This window comes from Polyodon spathula, chromosome 33, assembly GCF_017654505.1.
Source record: "Polyodon spathula isolate WHYD16114869_AA chromosome 33, ASM1765450v1, whole genome shotgun sequence".
In the NCBI taxonomy this organism is placed as follows: domain Eukaryota; kingdom Metazoa; phylum Chordata; class Actinopteri; order Acipenseriformes; family Polyodontidae; genus Polyodon; species Polyodon spathula.
In genome coordinates this window covers 5,057,403-5,075,432 of record NC_054566.1, presented here as the reverse complement: position 1 = coordinate 5,075,432, position 18,030 = coordinate 5,057,403, and the positions used below count along the sequence as shown (strand labels likewise).

The window sequence follows — 18,030 nt, the reverse complement described above, 5'->3', positions numbered from 1 at the left end:
ATCAATAATAGTATATAATATATACACACACACTCTCTTCAAAAAAAGAAACGCATAGGTGTTTTGAATGTACTTTTTATAGCATTAATATGGAAGTTTGGATAGACAGATCCAAAGGACCTTAACCTGTAAAGCAATCATTAAGACATTGTCATGCTGGAAAATGACATTACAATGGTTAATGAATGGGATCACATGAGGCCGTATGATCTCAAGACAATAGCGCTGAGTTGTCAGTTGTCCTGAACATGAACAAGGTTGGTTCTGCCACTGTCTGAGATTGCCGCCCACACCATGACACTGTCACCACCAAATCTGTCAACCTGTCTCAAAGTTGCCCGCAAACGTTCATGACGTCGCCTGTATACCCGCACTCTTCCATCTGCACATCGAAGCAGACATCTCAATTCATCACTGAACACTACATTTCTCCATCGTTGTATGGGCCATACTCTGTGATTATGACACCGCTGAAGTTCTAGTTGACAATATTTCGGTGTAAGAATCACTCCTCTGACTGGCCTTCTAGCTCGGATACCTGCCTCCTGTAGGCAGCTTCTGACAGTCTGGTTGGAAATTCTATGCATTCCTGGTACTGCAGATGTTGTAGAGGTTGCAGTGGTGAACCTGTCACATAAATGTAGTTCACACATTGTCTACCAGATCATGGGCGGTCAAGTGTTGTTCCACACTGCTGATCAGTGGCAAAGTCATCCTATAGTGCTCTTGGAAACATTCAGATGCTGGCTTCCAATTGTCCAATAGCATTATTCCTTTGAGCCTCTGTAAGTCTAGACATAACTTCAAATATGTCTACATCAGTGCTTGGAAATCCTCACCTGTAATTAATTAAAACCTCATCACCAGAACAAAAATAAATTGAACTATTGTCCTAACATCCTTAACATCCTTACACCACCAGTCAATAGTCTCCGTCTATCATGTGATTGATTCGCATCACTGTCAGTCCCGCCCCTCTTCTATAACTTATTCACTTGCACAAGGCAGTTTCTCCTAACGATACATAACAACAAAGGCCCCTTAGAAAGAGGAAAAACAACCACATCAAAACAGTGAAGCAACTTTTGCTAAAAATAAACACATAAATAAATCAATCAACAACACTACCCGTTGCCTGGAAAAAAGTTTGAATGACACCTCTGCTAAGATTCTGCCAGCTTGAAAGGAAATGTATTCGTTCTTAGGTTACTTGATAGCCATGTTCTTTATTTACAGAGGTGGTGGGGTGACGATTGGACATTGTGGGCCCTGTTTATACAACACGTTTACTGAGGCATTTAACTTTAGACATGGTTAAGTGTTAGACAAATACTGTAGTTGAGCAGGTCTGGTTAAAAGGGCTTTTAACCAAACTTCAACCATTATTCACAAGACCATTTAACAGCTGTCTATCTGTATATAACTAAACGTGACAAACTAGACAATGCATGACTTGCAAGTCGCTTCAACTGTCACACTTTATTGAGTTTAAGGATCAATACGATATCTATAAATGTGTTATTTCTAACAAGGAATAACTGTTTGTTGCATTGTAATGACAGATTACTATTGGTTGCTTATACTGCAAATGCCTTGGTCCTGTCAGTAATGATCTGCTATTGTTCAGAACATCATTTAATAGAGTCCTCCATAACTATGAAGCACTCTGAATTTAGAAATGCTAAAACTACTGTAATTTGTCATTGAATTTATTAGGTTTTTTATTAGGTTCTTTTAATAGTTCTACATTTATAGAGGTTGTTTTTATATATATATATATATATATATATATATATATATATATATATATATATATATATATATATTATATATATATATATATATAATATATAATATACATATATATATATATATATATATAGATATATATAATATATATATCTATATATATATATATAATAAGGGCATTACTGCGCCAATAAAATACAGCAAAACAAACATGAGACAAGAGAAAACAGAAACCATAGCCTTTACTGTACTTCTTTGACTCTTGGATATCCAAATATTAGATTTAAAACAGAACCACCACCAAATAAACATTGAACATTATTGTGTAAACAAACTCAAAAACTTGATACATTACAGGGGGTGAGAGATGAGACCCCATTGTAAGATTCAAGTCTGAACATGTTGAACTTTCAAAATATAACCCAAGCAGCACTTTTCACAACCCCAGTTAGCTCTGCAGTATGGTATTTCATTATTTAGTCATCTTCTTTTTTTAAAAATCATTTACATGCTCTGACATCACACCTTAAGCAGTCTACTTAAATGCCACTAAGTTAGAAAAAGAAACAGTTTAGTGGAGTCAATTCTCTCCGGCTCGTGTTCATGAGCAAGGTTTTTGTCTCCAAAGCTTCACTGTTAGCTTCTCTCCCTTGTAAAAAAAACAAACCAAGTGTCCCGTGTAAATGTGTTTGAAGAGCAAGATCAGTCCCGCTCATCACAGTTTGGAATCTCCATATGTGTTCCGTGGAATTGACATCAGCTTTTCAACACAAGTCACTTTAGTGTCCTGTAAAGAACTGTGCCAGACCACGCTGGCAGGTCTTGTCTCCTCGCTGTGGCAGAAGAGATAGGGTACTGTGTCAGTCCTGCTTTGGATGAAGGCACTGTGGAGCAATGTGGCACAGTAGCTGCTTACTCTGTCCAGTCTCCTCAGGATCAGGTGGGCTTTCCTAGGAAAGAGAAAAGGACATCATGTTTATATACTACTTTCCATTTACAGTCTCTAGAGAACACACTTTATTTATAAAGGTACAAAAAGATCACCATCAGCCCAATTTGATAAGACTCCAAAGATCCAGGGCAGTGCCTGCACTCTCAGATCATGTGCTAGAAACAGACAGGTAGTTGAATTTTAATAACAGATCCTTTGAAGGAATTAGATGTCACAGCACCAACACGCTGGAATGCTCTCGCTGTTGCTTTAGATACAACTACAACCTTGGTAAACTTCAGAGCAGATAAAGTACTAGCTGTTTTAAGAACATAAGAACATAAGAAAGTTTATAAACGAGAGGAGGCCATTCGGCCCATCTTGCTCGTTTGGTTGTTAGTAGCTTATTGATCCCAAAATCTCATCAAGCAGCTTCTTGAAGGATCCCAGGGTGTCAGCTTCAACAACATTACTGGGGAGTTGATTCCAGACCCTCACAATTCTCTGTGTAAAAAAGTGTCTCCTATTTTCTGTTCTGAATGCCCCTTTTTCTAAACTCCATTTGTGACCCCTGGTCCTTGTTTCTTTTTTCAGGCTGAAAAAGTCGACACTGTCAATACCTTTTAGAATTTTGAATGCTTGAATTAGGTCGCCACGTAGTCTTCTTTGTTCAAGACTGAACAGATTCAATTCTTTTAGCCTGTCTGCATATGACATGCCTTTTAAGCCCAGAATAATTCTGGTCGCTCTTCTTTGCACTCTTTCTAGAGCAGCAATATCTTTTTTATAGCGAGGTGACCAGAACTGAACACAATATTCAAGATGAGGTCTTACTAGTGCATTGTACAGTTTTAACATTACTTCCCTTGATTTAAATTCAACACTTTTCACAATGTATCCGAGCATCTTGTTAGCCTTTTTTATAGCTTCCCCACATTGTCTAGATGAAGACATTTCTGAGTCAACATAAACTCCTAGGTCTTTTTCATAGATTCCTTCTCCAATTTCAATATCTCCCATATGATATTTATAATGTACATTTTTATTTCCTGCGTGCAGTACCTTACACTTTTCTCTATTAAATGTCATTTGCCATGTGTCTGCCCAGTTCTGAATCTTGTCTAGATCATTTTGAATGACCTTTGCTGCTGCAACAGTGTTTGCCACTCCTCCTACTTTTGTGTCGTCTGCAAATTTAACAAGTTTGCTTACTATACCAGAATCTAAATCATTAATCATATGGTACCTGTTCATCTTGGTGCTGTAACTAATGGGTGCATGGAAATGGATTGTGTTGATGATGTTGTTGTCTGTGTGCTATGTTGAGGTGACACGTGTGTGTGTGTGTGTGTGTGTGTGTGTGTGTGTAACTGCTGTTGTTACCCTATAGGTACCCTGTAGAAACAAGATTTTGAATCTAGCAGGGGCTATCCTCTAAAAATCCTTAATTTAAATGATCATTTTTTATGTCCTTACGAATCAATTGGAAATGTTACAACAGACACTGTAAGAAATGCCAGAGTAATGTGGTCCTTCTGCACAGGCTGTAGGATTTGTGACCAAGTACAATCCTAGCAATGGCAACGGCACTGTTAATATTCTCAAGGCCTGCAAACCTTGTACCTTTCAGTATGAACACCACACACATTCTGTGTGAAGCAAGCGCAGCTTTAAAAAAACAAAACAAAAAAACCAACAGTTAAGCGCCCCGTGGAGACTGAGGACATGCAGAATACATGGTGCAGAAAGCTTTCCCATGTCAAAGTTACAGCAATAAATAAACATGTCCAGTGATGTGTGACTCACCCACACCCTTTGAGACGAAGCACAGTGAAAAGAGGTGTGAGCCTGAATGAGGAAATGAAGGAATACATTCTTCTTCATTGAGAGAGGAAGTAGCTAACCCCACGATTCCATTATTCTTTCAATATATAGTGTGCCATTTTACCATGATGTTAAAATAGCAGTTCATCTAGAATTGTCCTCCTCTTTTACATTTACTGAGTGATTCTATTGCATGCACTGAAGCTTCTCGAAGTTCTTTGTACAATTTAGTAGTGGCATATGTACAAGGTGTAGTGACTGCAGGTGCAAACATTGCAGCCATTATGTGTGTAGCACTTAACATCCAAGCGCTCATTTATTGTTGTTATTCTGAATTTCTGAGCCAATTGTGATGGTGTTTCTGAGATACGGACCTTGTCTGAAAAGTAAAAGTTAAACCTAAAACATTTTGAATGCACCAGTCATAAAAGTACATCCAAAGTTCTCAAACGCTTACGAGTAAGTGGCTAAAATGGTATGCTTAGGCATGTATCAAGGTATACAAATCCTCCTAGAGAATGTTGTTTTTTTCTTGTTACAATTCCTATATCTACCACGTGCCTAATCTTCACAGTATAGCACTTTCCATCTATTTAGAAAAGCATATGGCTAAAAAAGGACTCATGATTCCAGAATGTGGCAACTTTTATACCTCTGGAGTGATTGTAGAAGTCACTCTTTTTAAAAATCGGAAAACAAAATCAAGTGTGTGTACTAACCCTTGATATCTCCAACATGAATGACATCAATGCCCCCTGTAGGCAGAACCATCTTTCCTGAATATCCCTGCTCCCTATTCTTTTTCAGAACACTTAACTAATTGAACCCGTTTTTGAGTCTGCTTCCTTATTTCATTGTAGCTTTTTTGTCCATTTGCAGTAGTTTATTACACCAGAGAATGGTGTACTGCTGAACAAAAATACGAAAATGGGTTTGGCCATTATATTTAGATATTATATCTGCATAGTTAAAACCCTAAAACAAACAAAAATGTCTTGGCCAAAAGGCTTTGCATCCTAATTTGCAAAAAGGTTTATTAAAAATAAATTGCATAGAAGAGTCTCAGTCCACACGAGCGGAGCAAGCACTAGCGAGGCCCAGCACTATATTGCATGGAAGAGTCTCAGCCCACATGACAAAGTGGCAAAGTGAAACGTTCACAGTGTGCTTCTACAAAGGCACGCTATGTAGCTGTGTCTCATAGACCCTTTGCTACTCTGTCCTGATATGGCTACAGAACCTCTGTAACCCTATTGGTAGAACCCCATTCTGTGTCATGAGGACATGTTGTGCGCCATGTATGCTTGTAATCTTCAGCTCCTGTCATTCGTGGGTTCCCCCTTCATATGAATTCCAGTCCATTAGCTGATATTCCCATGGTGTTCCACTTTATCTGAAAATGATAAACAATCACTACATAGCTAACCAATAGCAATTAATGAAGCACATTCACTAACATATTAGTAGACTAGTTAAGAACTGTTCTAAACAATTCTTCCCCTGTTATACTGTTACCTATACACAGGGGGCTGTGTGCAGATTTCCTGTCTGGTCAGCATTGGGACTTTTCACTTGGTTTCTTTTCACTTTGGTTCTGTACATGATCCAATCATGAGCTCCAAAGTTTGATTTCTGTTGCACCCCAACCTCCACCTCGCCCATAAAGAAACAAACCCTGTTCCAGACAAATACATAAAAAGGAAGGCACAGTGGCTCCTTGTGGCAACTTTAGGAACAATTTCGTAAATGCGACAGCTGAGCGATCACAGTTTGCATTAAGTAATGCAATCACAGTTGGCTGGAGCCCTCCCTTTTAAAAAGTGCAGCAAGCACCACTCACCCTGCCAAGTGCAGGCCATAAATAACATGTTGTGTTTCATCCAAATGGTTCACAGTAGAGAACATTGAGTCTCAGTGGCTACCTTTTCAAATAATAGAAATTAAATCTTTATGATAAATTAAGTCTATTATGATATTTATGATTGCTTTGCAAGTGCAAGGGATGCAGAGAATACTTCCTGGCAAAGCAATATAAAACCAAAACTCTCCTTAACCACCAGAATCAAACTCCCCCACCATGGCTATAGCATGCAGTGGAGGAGGGGCTCTGGGAGCTAGCACAGTTCCATTCTGATCTGAACGCTCCCCACATTTCTATCACAGGCCTCCATCAAGCACATCATGTTGTATGGGTTTTGTGCTCTATATTTTTAAACAGTTTTCAGAAGTTGACAGTGACATATACAGGACTATACAGGAAATGAATGCACATGGATTAGGGAGAGGTTAACATGTAGAAAACATGAAAGTACTGATTAGAGGAGAAGCCTCAAATGTAGCAAGGTGGAGCCCTCTGCTCTTCCTAATCGATATTAATGATTTAGATTCTGGTATAGTAAGCAAACCTGTTAAATTTGCAGACAACACAAAAATAGGAGGAGTGGCAAGCACTGTTTCAGCAGCAAAGGTCATTCAAAATGATCTAGACAGCATTCAGAATTGGGCAGACACATGGCAAATTAGATTTAATATAGAACAGTGTAAAGTACTACACACAGGCAATAAAAATGTACATTATAAATACCTTATGGGAGACGAGAAGCTAACCTACATATTTGTCAAGTTCAGCATGTAAAATGTTGAAAATATCAAAAATACAAACAAAACTTTCACGTAACGTTTGGCATTTCTATTAAGTAGATCGGTATATGTGGTATTTTAGGATAACGTACCTTATGGCTTACGTTGTTGCGTTTGTAACCAGGGTAACTGGTGAGGCGATGTCAGTTAGCTGGTTTGTCACATGCTGTGTACGTGTTTCCAATTGTGCTTTTGCATACTTGAAGCTAATTAGCTAGCTAGCTTCTGGCGAAATGGATACATTTTTAAAACGCGGGGCTGGGAGCAGTACCAGTGAAACCAATACATTGGATTTGGAAAACCCCAAAAAACTGAGAACAGAAACAAAACCCTGTCAGTTTCGTGAGAATTAAGAACATAAGAAAGTTTAGAAATGAGAGGAGGCCATTCGGCCCATCTTGCTCGTTTGGTTGTTAGTAGCTTATTGATCGCAGAGTCTCATCAAGCAGCTTCTTGAAGGATCCCAGGGTGTCAGCTTCAACAACATTACTGGGGAGTGAATTCCAGACCCTCACAATTCTCTGTGTAAAAAAGTGCCTCTTATTTTCTGTTCTGAATGCCCCTTTGTCTAATCTCCGTTTCTGAGCCCTGGTTCTTTCTTTTTACAGGCTGAAAAAGTCCCTTGGGTCGACACTGTCAATACCCTTTAGAATTTTGAATGCTTGAATTAGGTCGCCACGTAGTCTTCTTTGTTCAAGACTGAACAGATTCAATTCTTTTAGCCTGTCTGCATATGACATGCCTTTTAAGTCTGGAATAATTCTGGTCGCTCTTCTTTGCACTCTTTCTAGAGCAGCAATAACTTTTTTATAGCGAGGTGACCAGAACTGCACACAATATTCAAGATGAGGTCTTATTAGTGCATTGTACAGTTTTAACATTACTTCCCTTGATTTAAATTCAACACTTTTCACAATGTATCCAAGCATCTTGTTTTTTATAGCTTCCCCACATTGTCTAGATGAAGACATTTCTGAGTCAACAAAAACTCCTAAGTCTTTTTCATAGATTCCTTCTCCAATTTCAGTATCTCCCATATGATATTTATAACGTACATTTTTTTTCCTGCGTGCAGTACCTTACACTTTCCTCTATTAAATGTAATTTGCCATGTGTCTGCCCAGTTCTGATTCTTGTCTAGAACATTTTGAATGACCTTTGCTGCTACAACAGTGTTTGCCACTCCTCCTACTTTTGTGTCATCTGCAAATTTAACAAGTTTGCTTACTATACCAGAATCTAAATCATTAATGCAGATTAGGAATAGCAGAGGACCTAATATTGATCCCTGTGGTACACCGCTGGTTACCACACTCCATTCTGAGGTTTTTCCTCTAATCAGTACTTTTTGTTTTCTACATGTTAACCACTCCCTAATCCATGTACATGTGTTTCCTTGAATCCCAACTGCGTTCAGTTTGAGAATTAATCTTTTGTGCGGGACTTTGTCAAAAGCTTTCTGGAAATCTAAATGAACTATGTCATATGCTTTGCAATTATCCATTATCGATGCTGCATCCTCAAAAAAATCAAGCAAGTTAGTTAGGCACGATCTCCCTTTTCTAAAACCATGTTGACTGTCTCCCAGGACCCTGTTACCATATAGGTAATTTTCCATTTTGGATCTTATTATAGTTTCCATAAGTTTGCATATAATAGAAGTCAGGCTTACTGGTCTGTAGTTACCTGGTTCAGTTTTGTTTCCCTTTTTGTGGATCGGTATTACGTTTGCAAATTTCCAGTCTGTCGGTACCACCCCTGTGTCAAGAGACTGCTGCATGATCTTGGTTAGCGGTTTGTAAATTACTTCTTTCATTTCTTTGAGTACTACTGGGAGGATCTCATCCAGCCCAGGGGATTTGTTTATTTTAAGAGCTCCTAGTCCCTTTAACACTTCTGCCTCAGTTATGCTAAAGTTATTTAAAACTGGATAGGAACTAGATGACATGTGGGGCATGTTGTCAGTATCTTCCTTTGTAAAAACCTGTGAAAAGTAATCATTTAATATTTTTGCTATTTTTTTTTTCTTTATCTACGATTTTGACATTTGTATCTCTTAAACATTTAATCTCCTCTTTGAATGATCTCTTGCTGTTGTAATATTGGAAAAACATTTTGGAATTGGTTTTAGCTCCCTTAGCAATGTTCATTTCTATTTCTCTCTTGGCCTTTCTAACTTCCTTTTTGACTTGCATTTGCAGTTCTGTGTACTCTTTCTGCGTACTTTCTTTTTGGTCCTTTTTTAATGCTCTGTAAAGTGCCTTTTTTCGCTGAATATTTTTTTTAATTGATCTATTAAACCATTTTGGCAATTTAGTTTTACATTTAGATTTGTCTACTTTAGGGATGTAATTGTTTTGCACCTCTAGTACTACATTTTTGAAGAACAACCATCCGTCTTCTGTGGATGTTTTCTCTATTTTACTCCAGTCTACTTCTGTTCTGAAACAGTCTCTGTTTCATACCTTCATAGTTTGCTTTTCTAAAATTGTAAACCTTAGCTTTAGTCATTACTTTTGGGGTTTTAAAAAACACTTCAAATGAGACCATATTGTGGTCTGAGTTTGCCCGTGGTTCTCTGACCTCTGTTTTAGTTATTCTGTCTTCGTTATTTGAAAAGACTAAATCAAGGCATGCCTCCTCTCTAGTTGGTGCCTTGACAAATTGTGTTAGGAAGCAGTTTCATTTCCACCATTTTAATTTCATCCTTCGTGCTACCCACTGGGTTTTCCCATTTTATATGGGGGAAGTTGAAATCCCCCATTAGTATGGCTTCTCCTTTGCTACACACATTTCTAATGTCATTGTATAACAGATTATTTTGCTCACCGTCTGAATCTGTCTATAGCATGCTCCTATTATTATGCCCTTTGAATTTTTGTCTGTTATTCTGACCCATATTGATTCGGTTTTATTTTCTTTGTCCAGGTTTAACACCTGGGCTTCAAGACTGTTTCTTATGTATAGCGCTACCCCTCCTCCTCTTCTGTCCTACCTGTCTTTTTCCTATACAGTGTATACCCACAAATATTATATTCGTCCCCATCACTCTTAGACAACCAAGTTTCTGCAACACCTATCACATCATAGTTACTTGTTAGTGCAGTAGCTTCAAATTCTAGAATTTTGTTTCTGATACTTCTAGCATTTAGATAAATACATTTAATGGTTGTCTTTCCTGAGTTGTTGTTCTTGTTTTGAAGCGGTCTCACTTCTGTTTTTTTGTTGATTTCTCCCCCCTTCCTTTCTAGTTTAAATGCTTCTGAACCTGCATGAGGATTTACATTAGATTTGGATTTACTTCCACAACTGCCAATTCACCTCAACCATTATGTTTCTTCTGTGGAGAAATTCTGTCAAACAGCAGCATGAAGCCAGCGCATGTACAACGACATCTGAACACAAAACACCCTGCACATGTCCGTAAGCCAGCAGAGTTTTTTAAAAGAAAACTTTCAGAGTTCAAGACTTGCCCATTTACAATGCACAAAGTTTCATCTACCTCAGCCAAAGCACTTGAGGCATCATATGCAGTTTCTACTTATTGCAAAATCGAAGAAGCCATACACAATTGCAGAGGCATTAATTTTGCCTGCCGCTGTGGCGCTAGCAGAGAACATGCTTGATAAAAAAGCAGCAGACACTCTCAAGAAAGTACCTTTGTCAAATGACATCATTTGTCATAGGATCATTAACATGGCTGAGGACGTTGTCTCACAAGTTGTAGTGGCTAATATATTTGTCCTCCAACTTGATGAATCTATAGATGTTAGTGGGGAAGCAGAGCTTAACGCTTTCATTTGATACATGGACAATACAAGTGCCGACAACAAGTGCCACAAGTACGTTTGCTTTCCAGAGGGAAGGTATTGCAAAGGTTGTTTGAATTGCGAGCTGAAGTGAACACCTTCTTATCAGAACATTCATTCTCTCGTGCTTCTGTGTTTGAAAACACTGAGTGGTTAGCGTGACGCGCCTATCTTGCCGATGCATTTAGCAAGCTGGATGACCTGAGCCTGTCCTTGCAAGGCAGTGACACCAACATCCCGAATCTGTATAATAACGTGTGTGGTTTCATCAAGAAAATTGAATTCTGGAAGACAAAATGTGGATAGGGGAATTTTAGTTGTTTTCCTCAGCTTGATGCTTATCTCTGCGATCCAGAAAAGGAAGCAAAAAATTAAACCAGTTGTAGGACATTTGGCCCAACTGACTTGTGAGTGCAAGTCATACTTTCTTGACAAAAAATTTGCCAAACTGGACTGGGTCTGAAACCCCTTCCTTTTGCCAGACACCAGGAGCAGTAACTTACCTGACAGCCTTCAGGAAAAACTTCTGGACCTGTCCTCAGACTGTGGCCTGCAAATGAGGTTGGTTGATTCCACACTAACACAGTTCTGGTGTTTAATCCAAAAAGAATACTCTGACCTGGGAAAGCATGCTTTGGATCAACTGCTACCATATGGATCAACTTACTTCTGTGAAGTGTCATTTTCTGCAATGACCCAAATACAGGAACAGACTAAATTTGGAAAAAAACTTAACAACTTTAATATCTGCTGTTGCCTCATTGCACCCCAGGATGACAAAGCTCATCAGCAAAAGACATGGTCAAGCTTCACACAGAACTGTAAGTATATTGACTATTTTTCAATCACATAGATCAGGGACTATATAAAAATAATGTTAGTATTAATATGTTGCTGTACTTTCTTGTGCATCTATTCATATTAGCAAGTTTTTTGTGTGTGCACAGTAATCAGAAAAGGTTGAGAACCACTGATCTAGACAATGTAGGGAACCTATAAAAAAGGCCAACAAAATGCTTTGATATATAATAAAAAGTGTTGAATTTAACTCAGTGGAAGTAATATTAAAACTGTATAAAGAATTATTAAGACCTCATCTACAACATTGTGTTCAGTTCTGGTCACCTTGCTAAAAATTGATATAGCTGCTCTAAAAAAAGTGCAAAGAAGAGACATGTCATATGCAGACAGGCTAAAAAGATTGAATTTATTCAGTCTTGAACAAAGAAGACTATGTGGCGATCTGATTCAAGAATTCCAAATTCTAAAAGGTATTGACAATTTCAACCCAGGGGACACAAATGGAGATTAGATAAAGGGGCATTCAGAACAGAACATAGGAGGCACTGTTTTTTTTACAGAGAAGCTGACACCCTGGGATCCATCAAGAAGCTGCTTGATGAGATTCTGGAATCAATAAGCTACCAAACGAGCAAGATGGGCCAAATGGATCAGTAATGTATACAGTATGTCCAGGACTTGCTCCAGACAGCCCAGCAAGGTAATGATTGTGATTTCTCAGACAGTGTAAGTGGCGCTCCTGAGGACTTGTCTGTGCTGCTGTGCAAGGGTAGTTGCCAGGACGATGGCAGCGAGCCAGCACTGGGAGTAAAATTATCTTTTCTGGCTCGCCAGTTCAAGGGAAGCCTGACAGAGTGCTGGACAATTACTTTTCATTAGGCCTTGTTAATGTGGTACTTCTGCTGGACATCTAATATCAACAAGAACTCAGATTAACTCCCTCTGCAGTGGCTGTGAATCATTCCAAAGCAAAGAGCATTAGATTGTGATGAAAAGGCAGGACCCAGCAGGACATGGACACTGTAATAGGCAATCAAACTGAGTAGGCAGTTACCATGGAAGGGCTTTTAATAAGAGGGGAAGCTTGGGAAGCCCACGTTTAGGATTACATGCTGTGGTCAATAAACATATAAACAACATACTGAAGTTCATCCCGACAGTTTTGAAATGTAATTAGAACTAATGCCAATCAAGGGTTTGGGTGGCTTCTTCAACTGAGCTCTGTTGAAAAGTGAACGAAGAGACTAAGGATCAAACATGCAGTGTACTGCTGTATGACAAAGGTGCTGCGTTTCTTTTGCAGGCTGACAGATGCAACTTTACTCAACTTGCTCACCAGTGGAGGGGGGTTCCCAATGTCTACCAAGACCCCTTAGTATCTTATAGTAAATTGCTTCTGCCAATGAAGCACAAAAAGAGTGTGGAGGCCTTGCATAGGTATTTGTCTAGTGGCTTTTTTTTTACGGTCTGTTACTAGAAAACTTGGAGCTCTGTTCTAAAAACACAGTTACAATGATGGTTCTTGAACCCTTCTGGTTGCGTGCTTTCAGCTGAGAAAGTGATGTCATGTTGCTGTTACTAGTTATATTATTTTAGCATCACCGTGGCTGTGTGTCTAGAAACTGCTGTGTTTATTTAAAATGTTTCACCTAGGCATGGCTGAGACTGGACCTCAGCTGGCCTCTAACACTAGTTGTGTTTTCCTTGCACACTCCCACATTTTAAATATATATACACTGTCTGGAGTTTACATGATGCAACTTCAAATGAATGTAGTCAGACTCCTAGGAGGTTTACCAGCCTGTGTTCTGGTTAGCTTCCCCATAGAGCAGGTAACTAGTATACACAGCGCAGGCCATGAATATTGCATCACCCACATCTTTCACTGGTTATTAACAAATTGTACCACTAAGGTTTGTATCTACTTTTATTTTTCTCATTTCTACATTACTAACAATTCATCGTAAATGTCAAATCACAATTTGACAGTGTTTAGGACTCTGTAATACAGTGTGTGAAATCATTTTTGTGTGTATATATATATATATATATATATATATATATATCTAGAAACTGTGTGGGCTGCTCACAGTACACATCTAACATTAAGAAGCAAGCTGGCTGCATGCAACACTAACACTAACATGATGAGTGGAGTTTTGCCAAAGCTTTAAAAGCTTTACAGATTAGACCCTATACTAGAGTGTTAGCGAACAGTAAACTGTAAATATTCTGTCAATAGCTTTGCAAAGGGATAGTCAGACTGCTAGTTGGTCTGTGGCTTGTGCATGCAGTGGCTCTCCCCACAGCTTGGCAGGTCTCAGGATCCAGACTGCAGCCAGAACCGTTCACACAGAGCAGGTGGAGGGGTCAGCGAGCTTTACAGTGTCAAAGGCAGTGAACTAAACTACATCCAAATGGTGCTGCACTAATGGAGGCCATTGAACTGTAATCGACATCTGCAGAGAAAGATAGGAGGGGCGGCTGTTTGGAACACATAGCTGCCGAAAAGGGAGACCTTCACATTGTATCCAAAAAATTACATAGAACTGCATGGTTATCCTGCAAAATCCGATTTTAAACACATACATGAATGAGCCAGTGCTGCATTCCTGGATAGGTCTCTACCAAATTTACACACCTAGATTTGACAATAGATTTGACCCTTCTTCTTGACTAAACTGTTCAAGCTTTGTCAAGTTCCTTGGGGAACACTGATGGACAGCAATCTTCAAGTCACGCCACTAATTTTTGATTGGATTTAGGTCGGGGCTCTGGCTGGGCCACTCAAGGACATTTATCTTTTTGTTCCTTAGCCACTCCAGTGTAGCTTTGGCTGTGTGCTTTGGGTCGTTGTCATGCTGAAAGGTGAACTTCCATCACAGTTTCAGCTTTCTTGTAGAGGGCAGCAGGTTTTCCTCAAGGACTTCTCTGTACTTTGCTCCATTTATTTTCCCTTCTATCCTGACAAGTGCCCCAATCCCTGCCGATGAGAAACATCATTATAACATGATGCTGCCACCACCATGCTTCACAGTAGGGATGGTGTTCTTTGGGTGATGCACTGTTGGGTTTGCGCCAAACATAATGCTTTGCATTTAGGCCAAAAAGTTCAATTTTAGTTTCATCAGATCAGAAAACTTTTTGCCACATGGCTACAGAATCTCCTGAGTGTTTTTTTGCATACTTCAAATGGGATTCAAGGTGGGCTTTCTTGAGTAATGGCTTCCTTCTTGCCACCCTACCATACAGGCCAGATTTGTGGAGTGCTTGGGATATTGTTGTCACATGCACACTTTGACCATTCTTGGTCATAAAAGCCTGTAGCTCTTGTAAAGTTGCCATTGGCTTCTTGGTAGCCTCTCTGATCAGTCTCCTTCTTGCTCAGTCATCCAGTTTGGAGGCAGGGCAGGGTCTTGGTGGTGCGATACACCTTCCACTTCTTAGTAATCATCTTGACTGTGCTCCAAGGGATATTCAAGGCCTTTGATATTTTTTATACCTATCCCCTGATCTGTGCCTTTCAACAACTTTGTCCCAGAGTTCTTTTGAAAGTGCCTTGGTGCTCATGGTTGAGTCTTTACTTGAAATGCACTACCCAGCAGAGGGAACCTATATTCTGAAACCATGTGAATCACTACAATTTAACACAGATGGAGGACCACTTAACTTGGTGTGTGATTTTGAAGGCGATTGGTTACACCTGAGCTAATTATTCAACACTTATTCAACCAAGCTATGTCAGTTTTTATTTTTAATTAATTTTCTACAAATTTCAAGAATATTTTTTTCACTTGGAAGTTGTGGGGTAAGATGTGTAGATAAATGAAAAAAAAAGGTTTTAATGCATTTTAATTCCTTGCTATAAGGCAAGAAACGGTGAAAATTTTGAAAGGGGGTGTAGTCTTTCTAAGGGCACTGTATATATAGCTTCAGTTTCAATGAAAATATAATTAAGCAGCCTAAATCTAAAAAAAAAAAAAAAAAAAAAAAAAAAGCCACCCAGTAACTAAAATAAGTAAAAGTGATGTAGAACTAAACTAATTGCATGCTAAAATAAGTAACATTTGTAATGATTTATTAAGTAAAATATACTTAATAAATAATGTTATAAGGAGCAAGTGATGAAATACTAAACCAAGTAACTCATTGTTTTAAAGGTATTTACTGCCCAATCCATTTCTCACATTTGAAAGGGAACCTCATGCAAAGTGTTGTATCTGCCACTAATATGTTATGATATCTATGCTAAGAAAGTCAGTGGTGCTTTCCTTGCAATCTAACCACCCTGTATCAGAATAAACTGCTACTGCTGCCAGTGCTGGGCAGAGCCAAGAATACGAAGTAAAGGGATCATTTTTAGTTCACCAGCTAAAGGAAGCCCAATGGAGTGCGAGACAGTTACTTGTGATTAACCCTTGTTAATGCATCACTTTTTGTTGGAAATCAGCTATATTTTCCACACTAATCTCTTCATACAGTAGCTTCCCCAGTTGAGTGCAGTATATGAAACTTCCTTCTTGGGCTGCTCACAAGTTCAGTTCAGGCAGTGGGCTTTGAGCTGTGCTGTGCTGCCCTGTGGTGGAGCTGGATAATGTGCTGCTCATTTGTGATTAAAGTGGCTTGGTCTAGGAAGCAGTGTGGCTTACTTGGGGGGATAAGGAAGTGGGAGGCAGGTTATAGCAGCCCTATTTAAGGGTATTATTGTCCTTTCGGCTAAGCCTCCAAGATAAATTTATAATGGAATTTATGATGTGATTAGGAACTCAGAGACAGTGCAAACTGCACCTGCTACTGTGGTACATGTACGACTGGTTTTTCTTTTTTTATGTTAAGCAGTTTTGTGTTGCTTTTTTACAAGGGGTTAATTAAGTACTGTAACATCCAAAATTGTTTATTCCAGACGTGTTAGAAAATCTGTAACAAAAGCAAATTTGCTTTGGATTATTATTGTCGATTTGTTGTAGATACTACTTCGACGGTGGGACACTAGGACCATGCGGAATGAGGTTGCTGGGAATTCCTATAAAGAGTGCATTCTGTTTGAGTCAGGAAAGGGGAAAGCTGGGTCTGTCTTTTGTCTTCCGGGGTAATTCTCAAATCAGGCTACTACCAGGTAAGCCAATTGCACCGCGGCTCTTTTATTTTGGTTTGTTTTAGAAATAAGTTTCTTTGTTTTAAACTTTGTTGTATGATACTTTGTAGTGTGAGCTGTGCAACACATTTTCCACTAGTAATGCAGCATATTTTATTATTTTATTAATATACTTATAGTTATTTGGTAGTAGAAACTGCAGGTACACACCACAGTGTGCCCGAGATAATGTTTTATATTTTCCTGTGTGTAGTGTTTTGTTTTATAGTGGTGTATTTTGTCCTTATTCTTTGTTTCTTTGCTTTGTAGGATGCAAGCACTGATTATTGTTTACAATCATTATTGATTATTGTTTACGATTATTGTTTATTCTTCTTATTATTTGTTTGCTTTGCTTGCATTTATTTTGTGACATAACCCTCTTTTTCTTTATGTATGTATTGCTGTGTTTGATTAGGCCCACTAATCAGTTAGTTAATGTAACTGATTGTGCCTTTTGCACTTTCTTTTCAACAAATTGCAACCCTAACACTGTTCGCATAGACGGTATAGATGCAGGGAATAGTCACGTTTGATTTCTATTTGGGGATTTGAATTTGTTTGCACATTTATTTTACATTTCTAATTGAGTTTGCACTTGGTGTTTTTGTGGATTTACATTGATTTATTTTCTTATGTTTTTGTTTTTTTTATTTTTTGAATCACCTTTCCTGTGTCTGGTGTTCTCTATGCCTTCTGTGGTATGGTTGTCTTTGTATAGAAATCTGTACTGAACCTGGTGTTTCTTTTGAGCTTCAATTTTAGTTGTTAAACTATAGGAACTAGATACTTATCTACCTCAATTTCAATTCCTTCTGAAATAGCTACCTTAAAAGAGAACGTGTAGTATTTATACTATTTAAATAAAACTGCTCTGTAATAGTAATTTTTAACTGCACTTGTGACTTCTGACTTTCATTTACTTGAAGGGGCTTGTGTGAGGGAACCTATATCTTGGTCACGACTTCGAGGTCCCCCTACCTCAATATAAACAAGGGGTGGTGTAGTCACTGATTGCAAATTCAAAGATTATATTTAAAGTTTCACCTGCCCAAACTGTGGCAGATGCCACAATTTGGCGTAGTTGGCAGGATTTGAAAGTCACTTGTTGCAGTTTGATTTGCTTGTTTTTGTTTTCTTTA

At 38.6% G+C, this 18,030-nt stretch overlaps 1 protein-coding gene across 3 annotated transcripts in view; it reads right to left on the bottom strand.

Moving 5' to 3' along the window:
- Positions 1–1,965: 1,965 nt before the first annotated feature.
- The window catches only part of LOC121303517 (astrotactin-2-like), a 615,708-nt gene continuing 599,643 nt past the window's right edge, over positions 1,966–18,030 (bottom strand). For all 3 annotated transcript variants that reach the window (XM_041234251.1, XM_041234250.1, XM_041234252.1), the window contains one exon: positions 1,966–2,699. In XM_041234251.1, coding sequence (XP_041090185.1) covers positions 2,465–2,699 — 235 coding nt within the window. In that variant the 3' untranslated portion in view covers positions 1,966–2,464. The remainder of the gene's footprint in view (positions 2,700–18,030) is intronic.